Below are 7,580 nucleotides of genomic sequence, written 5' to 3'. Positions count from 1 at the left end.
AGGCAGCCCCTCCCATCACAGACCTGGAGGCCTAGGAGGGAAAAATGGTTTCATGGGCTGGGTCCATGGCCCCTCTGCTGTGTGTAGCTCCAGACTTGGTGCTATGTGTCTCAGCTGCTCCAGCCATGGCTAAAAGAGGCCAAGGTACAGCTTAGGCCATTGATTCAGAGGGTACAAGCCCCAATCCTTGGCAGCTTCCACATGGTGTTGGTCTTGCAGGTGTGCAGACGACAAAAATTGAGGTTTTGGAACCTCCACCTAGATTTCAAAGGATGTACAGAAAAGTGTGGCAGACTTGTAATAGTTACTACTTGAGACTGTCACTATGACCGTTACTACTGTTACTACTTGAGACCATCATTACAACAGTTATTACTGTTCCTACTGAGACTGTCATTACAAGGCTGCATGAACGGGCACAAATGCAGAAATGAAAACTTAAAACAAAAGAAACTGTTTGAAAGGAAGGGGCCAGGGGAAGAAGAAGAGAGCTCCCTGCTTCTAGTGAGCAAACGCAGACGCCCTGAGCTTCTACAGCCCTTCAAATTTATTGGGTAGAAAGAGCAGGGAGGAGGAGGCAATGATTGGTCAACTGCTTGATTGATCACAGGTTCACATTATTGCTAATAGGCTTCAGATATGCCTAATCACAAGAAACACTGTGCTTGGGGCATGCCTGCCCTCAGTATTCCTTCTGGGCAGCAGATGCATTTTGTCAGTTTGCTAACAACCTGCTTTCATGAGAAGAGTTTGCTATTTACTCATATAGCCTCCAGTGTATACTGAGTTGATCACGACCTTAACTCTATGAGGGGCTCTCATAGAGAACCTCTGCTAGAGCAGCATGGAAGGGAAATGTGGGGTTGTAGCCCCCACAGAGAGTCCCCACTGGGGTATTGCTTAGAAGAGCTGTGAGAAGAGGGCCACCATGCTCCAGACCCGAATGGTAGATCCACCAGCTTGCATCATGTGCCTGGAAAAGCCACAGACACTCAATGCCAGCCCATGAAAGCAACTGGGAGGGGGGGTGTATCCTGCAAAGCCACAGGGGTGGAGCTGCCCAAGGCCTTGGGAGCCCATCTCTTGCATCAGCATGACCTGTGGGGACACAGCTAAACCATAATTTCTCTCACTTGCAATGGGTGTATTTACCCAATGCCTGTACCTCCATTGTATCTAGGAAGTAACTAACTTGGTTTTGATTTTACAGGCTCACAGGTGGAAGAGACTTGCTTTGTCTCAGGTAAGACTTTGGACTTGGATTTTTAGGTTCATGCTAGAATGAGGTAAGACTTTGGGGGACTGTTGGAAGATCACGATTATGTTTTCAAATGTGAGGACATCAGATTTGGGAGGGGCCAGGGGCAGAATGATATGGTCTGGCTGTGTCTCCACTCAAACCTCACCTTGTGTCAAAGGCAGGACCAGGTGGAAATGATTGAATCCTGGGGGCAGTTTCCCTCATGCTGTTCTTGTGATAGTGAGTTCTCATGAGATCTGATGGTTTTATAAGGGGCTTTCCCCTTTGCTTAGCACTCATTCTCTCTCCTGACGCCCTGTGAAGAGGTGCCTTCCACCATAATTGTAAGTTTCCTGAGGCCTCCCCAGCCATGCTGAAGTCAATTAAACCTCTTTTCTTTATAAGTTACTAAGTCTTGGGTATTTCTTCATAGCAGCATGAGAACGGACTAATACAGTATATTTACAGAGAAGCAAAGTAGATTAGCGGTTGCCCAGGGCTACAGTCAGGGATAGGGATGGGATTGTGGGGCTATGGAAAGTGACTATTAATGGGTATGAGATTCCTTTTGAGGATGATGAGAAAAAAATTTTTTGAGACAGGATCTTGCTCTGTAATCCATGCTGGAATGCAGTGGTGCGAACATTGCATTGTAGCCTTGACCTCCTGAGCTCAAGTGATCCTTCTACCTTAGACTCCTGAGTAGCTGGGACCACAGGCATGCACCACTGTGCGAGGCTAATTTTTTAAATTTTTGTATTAGCCTGTTCTCTCACTACTAACAAAGACATACCTGAGACTGAATTTATAAAGTTAAGAGGTTTAATTGACTCACACTTCCATGTGGCTGGGGAGGCCTCACAATCATGGCAGAAGGTGAATGAGGAGCAAAATCATGTCTTACATGGAGGCAGGCAAGAGAGAGCATGTGCAGAAACCATCAGATCTCATGAGACTTATTAACTACCATGAGAACAGCATGGGAAAGAACCACCCCCATGATTCGTTTGCCTCCCATCAGATCCCTCCCACAACACAGGGGACTTATGGGAGCTACAATTTTAGATTTGGGTGGGGACACAGCTAAACCATATCAGATGGGGTCTCACTATGTTGCCCAGGCTGGTCTGAAACTCCTGGGCTCAAGCGATTCTCCTGCCTTGGCCTCCCAAAGTGTTGGGATTACAGGCATGAGACACTGTACCCAACCTGAAAGTGTCTTAAAATTGATTGTAGTGATGATTGCTTAACTGTGAATATATTAAAAACCACTGGGTATACTTTTTTTAAAAAGAGGAATCATATAGTACATGAACAATATCTCAAAAAAGTTATGTTAAAAAAGTGACCTCTGGGTTGGGAGCTACTGGTGACCTCAGTGAAAGCAGTTTCTAGAGTGGTGGAAGTAGACTCCAGATTAAAGAGGTTGAGGAATGAATGAAAGATGAGGAAGTAGGTAACAAAAGTCATCTAGCCTTTCAAGACCTGTGACAAAGGAGATAGGGTGGTACTAGAAAAGGGGGCAGGTTTTATCAAGGACAGACTGGGTAAAGAAAATGTGGTACGTATACACCATGGAATACTCTGCAGCCATAAAACGGAAAGAGATCATGTCCTTTGCAGGGACATGGATGGAGCTGGAAGCCATTATCCTCAGTAAACTAATGCAGGAACAGAAAACCAAACACCACATGTTCTCACTTATAAGTGGGGGCTGAACAATGAGAACACATGGACACATGGTGGGGAAAAACACACACTGGGGCCTGTTGTGGGGACAGTAGAGGTAGGGAGAACATCAGGAAGAACAGCTAATGGGTGCTGGGCTTAATACTTAGGTGATGGGTTGATCTGTGCAGCAAACCACCATGGCACACATTTACCTATGTAACAAACCTGCACATCCTGCACATACACCCTGGAACTTAAAAGCAGAAGAAAAAAAAAACACACAAGAGAAATGGAAGGAATTTAATAAAATTTGCCACACTACTCTCAAGATTGTAATGATACATATGCCCATCAGTGATTTTTGACAGTATCTTCACCTCATATATAATAAACATTTCAAACCTTTGTTCTCTGAAGAGGTTAAAAATGTATCTTTTTCTTGAATTAATTTCATTCTCAGTTATAAAAGATTTTTTGTTACATATGTTTATCAACCATTTTAATTTCTTTTATGAGTTTCTTTTTCAGGTTATTTGCTTTTTCTTCCTTTATTTTAATAAACAGTTACATTGTCTATTTTAAAAAAGGGAGGCAGGCTTAAAGGAAATGTGATTTTTTAAAAAGAGATAATCCAGTAGTGAGAAATAAATTGAAGCTATTAGACCAGAAGAGGGGTGGGGTTTGGGGGCGGTGACAGTTGCAAGGTGCTGGAGTCCATAAAAACTTGAGTTTCAAATATTAGAAAAGGGTCTCTCTTTCTGATTTAAAAAGAAAACAAAATTCTTCTGAAAATCTGTTTAGGTCTAGCCTCTTCTCTAAGATAACATGGTTGCTTTCACCAAGAGTTCTGATTGTTTTCACTTAACAATCCACTTTTCCTTATTAGTCAGAATTAGATTCAGGTAAAGAAAAGGATCACATTGCAAGAAACATAGTTCCCAAGGATTATAACAACATGTCTCTTCTTTCATTTCAAGGATTGGCTTTGACATCAAAGAAGTGAAATAACAGTCTCTCTCAAAAATGTTGTTTTTATTTAGCAGGACGAATGCCATCTATATGGACAGATATGAAACTGCAGTTATTTTCAAATTGCTAAATAAATTTTTCCCCCTCAAATCTGAGCCTAGATGACCATTTTGGAACTCTGCAAGGAACATAAACATGGAACATTACAATTTCTCTGTTTCCTAGAATACAAAATTATTTGGTGATGGCTTTTTTTCCTACACTTGATTTCTGGGTTATTTTCCAACGTTTAGTCCTGTCAGTCTTTCTAAAATATTTGTTTTCTGAATGCTTAAACTCAATCCCAGCTGAAAGACCCTGACAGAAATCCCTCATTGTAGTAAAGAGTTGGTGGTGGAAACTACTTTACAAGTGTAGAGACGCTGGGTGCAGTGGCTCACACCTGTAATCCTAGCACTTTGGGAGGCCATGGCGGATGTACCACTTGAGGCCGGGAGTTCGAGACCAGCCTGAGCAACATGGTGAAAACCCGTCTCTACTAAAAATACAAAAATTAGCTGGGTGTGGTGGAGCATGCCTGTAATCCCAGCTACTTGGGAGGCTGAGGCACGAAAATTGCTTGAACCCTGGAGGCAGAGGATGCAGTGAGCCAAGATCATGCCACTGCACTTCAGTCTGGGCAACAGAGCAAGACTCTGTGTTAATAATAATAATAATAATAATAATAATAATAATGTAGTGACATGTTACCTTTATTAATTTTCTTATCTGTAGGCCATAAATTGTATCCTGATGGATAATCTGAGCCTGGGAAAAAGCACTCAGAAATGCAATGGAAGTGTTATCACTATGGGGACTGGCTCAGCCATGACACATTTGTAAAAAAGGAAGAACTTCTAACCTCAGTAATGTTTCAGCACAGGAAGCCTTCTTGCCAGATCTCATTTTCATCAGTTGGAAGTAAGCTCGATGATGTGAATTTTGGTTGAACAATTTGTATTTATGGATTGAACACCTCTTTAGCCACAATGGAAAACTGGAAAACAATTATTAGCGTTTTTTCTGTTCTTTCTATAGAAATGTTGGCACAGAAGCCAGAAGTTACGCAGTCCATAAGAAGTGTTGTTAAAAAGACATCCTGAATGTCGCTTCTGATACAGTCATCCACAGTGCTATGCCATCATTCTGCCCTGAGCCACTGTGACTCATTCTTTGCCTTGGTGCTCACACTGAATTCACATAAATTCAAGACAAAATCCCTCCATATCACCTTAGGAAAATGGAATCATTTATTTTTTGCTGTGTTAATATCCCCTTATTATTCAATTTTCCGGAGGCATACCATGTTCATTTTAAATGGTAGTAGATTTATTTACAGCAGAAACACAGAGAGATGATTTGACCTAGTGATTAAGAGCACACACTCAAGGGGCCACGCTGCCTAAACCTGAATCTTTGGCACTTACTACTAGTTCAATAAGCTTTTTTCTATTCCTCAGTATTCTCATAAGTAAAATGGGAATAATAACAGACTGCATAGGACTACGGTGGGAATGAAATGAATTCATTCCCATAAAGAGCTTAGAACAGTGGGCATATTTAACATCCTCAGTAAATGTTCAGCCATTCTTATTAGCTCTTATTTTAAATTAAGAAAATGATTCACATTATACTGTTTGAATCTAAATATTGACTACAATATTAGGAAATGTGATAGTACCTGAGGAAATCCTCAAGGGCTAAATAAGCACTAACACATCACAGAGAACCAAGAAAGGTTCAAGTCTAAGGTGCAGGAACAAGACCTTGGGCTGCAGCCATGGATGTGACGCAGGGCCTTGCTTTCTTGTCTGTAGTGAATTCTAGCCTTGAGCAAGCTATCATTCCTTGAATTCAATTTTTTTGTTCTGTCAGTTGACTATACAATTTATACAAATCCGAACAGAACAGACGTATCTATCAAATAGTTTTCATGAAGTTAAAAAAAATGAAAAATAACATGGAGATCCCGAAGTCCAAAGTATGAGTTTGAGTGATCCTGTCCCATTAACACATTTCCTTATGTGAACACTTTAATGAGAGTTTCACTAAATAAGGCAGAGAAAAGTTCAAGAGCCTTTCTAAGGCTGCTATGCCATGCATGGCACTGGAAAATTACTGACTTCCGTGCTGTGGCTGACCAGAAGTGGGACTCCTGGCCTGTGACTCTATTTCTAATCTGAATATTCTTACATTAATAATGTGACATCCCATAAATCATTTTTTAGGAAAAAATAGAATTGGTGGTACATCATTTGAAATAAAATTAAAATAATGATGATTTCTAAAATTACTGGACTTCTGTAAAACGTGTTTCACCTGAGATGACTAAAATAAAAACTCATAAAAAATAATGAAATGATGGTGTTTTACACACTGATTTATTTTAAAGCTTAATAGGAAATCACAAAGTATTTAATAAAAAATAGTTTTAAATACATTTTTAAAGTCTTAAGGAAAGTCTCTGTTTACAATCCTCCCACCTCCACCTCCCAAGTAGCTGGGACTATAGGCACATGCTACCACACCTGGCTTAAAGGTGCACTTTTAATGGCAGATTTCAGACTCCTTAAGCTACATGATGGCTAATAGTCAGCTTAAGGACTTAAAAAATGTACATTTATAAAACATTGAGGAAATTCACCAAAATGTTTTGTAAACATTATAAACAAACATCTACTATATAATGTGGGAGAAAGTTTCAAGATCTATTTAGAAAGGTTTAAATCCTGTATTTTATAATATTATTTTATAAAGTTACTATTACTATGAAATTTGCATTATACATTCTGTGTCACCCTTATGTGTCACCTTCACTAATATCAAGGACAAGTTTGTTAAAATATACATATTACACTATATACATACATACACAGACATAGTACTTTTTTCCTCTTGCATAATGCCACTTCATACGAACATATGTGGTCTAAGGAACAATCAGAGCATAGCAAAATGCTGCCTTAATTGTTTAATTAAATGTTGTGTGTCCACATGGTCTGGAAATGCTGCTTCAGACTTCTGCACAGCAACATAGCTTCTCTGCAGATCTCCAATCTGCAAAAAATACAAGAATAAGGCCATAGAATGAGATCAGAAAAAAATGAGTAAGGAAGTAAAAAAGAAAATAAGACACAGTATCTGCATGCTGTAGAAATTCAAAGAGTTCTTTATTTTAACAAACCCACAACTAACATCATAACTCAAAGGGTTCTTAAAGGCAAATTGCTTAACTATGCTACTTTGATTTTAGAATTCTAGATTATAATTCAATCTTGAAAAATATGTGAGAAAGATAAAATAACCAATTATATAAATAATTTACAGCTGTCTGGTAATGAATTTAGAAACCTATGTTTTCTTTTCCTGTCACTGATGATAATATTATAAACGTAAAATGACATTTACATGCTGAAATAGCCAGCTCTAGATAGCTCAGAAAACTTAGAGAAAACTACCTGTAAGGTACCACAAAGAAAAATATATTTTGATTAGAGTTGTTACCTTTTAGACAGAAAATTTAAGCAAAAACTCCTGTATTTAAGGCATAATAACATGTTTTGAGAGGTTTTAAGTGGTGCTGGCACAATAATGTTGGGAAAATATCTGGTTTTAAAAGTTTACAAAGGATGTCTCTGATTTTCAATGAACTTTATATTAA

General features: G+C 39.2%; 1 protein-coding gene across 7 annotated transcripts in view; it reads right to left on the bottom strand.

Annotated features, from left to right (window-relative positions):
* Positions 1-6,278: 6,278 nt before the first annotated feature.
* The window catches only part of TTC8 (tetratricopeptide repeat domain 8), a 60,307-nt gene continuing 59,005 nt past the window's right edge, over positions 6,279-7,580 (bottom strand). For 6 of the 7 annotated variants that reach the window (XM_054529706.2, XM_009249382.4, XM_054529709.2 and 3 more), the window contains one exon: positions 6,279-6,976. In XM_054529706.2, coding sequence (XP_054385681.2) covers positions 6,860-6,976 — 117 coding nt within the window. In that variant the 3' untranslated portion in view covers positions 6,279-6,859. 7 annotated transcript variants of the gene reach the window in all.

Source organism: Pongo abelii, chromosome 15, assembly GCF_028885655.2.
Source record: "Pongo abelii isolate AG06213 chromosome 15, NHGRI_mPonAbe1-v2.0_pri, whole genome shotgun sequence".
NCBI lineage: Eukaryota > Metazoa > Chordata > Mammalia > Primates > Hominidae > Pongo > Pongo abelii.
This window is presented reverse-complemented; position numbering and strand designations above follow the sequence as displayed.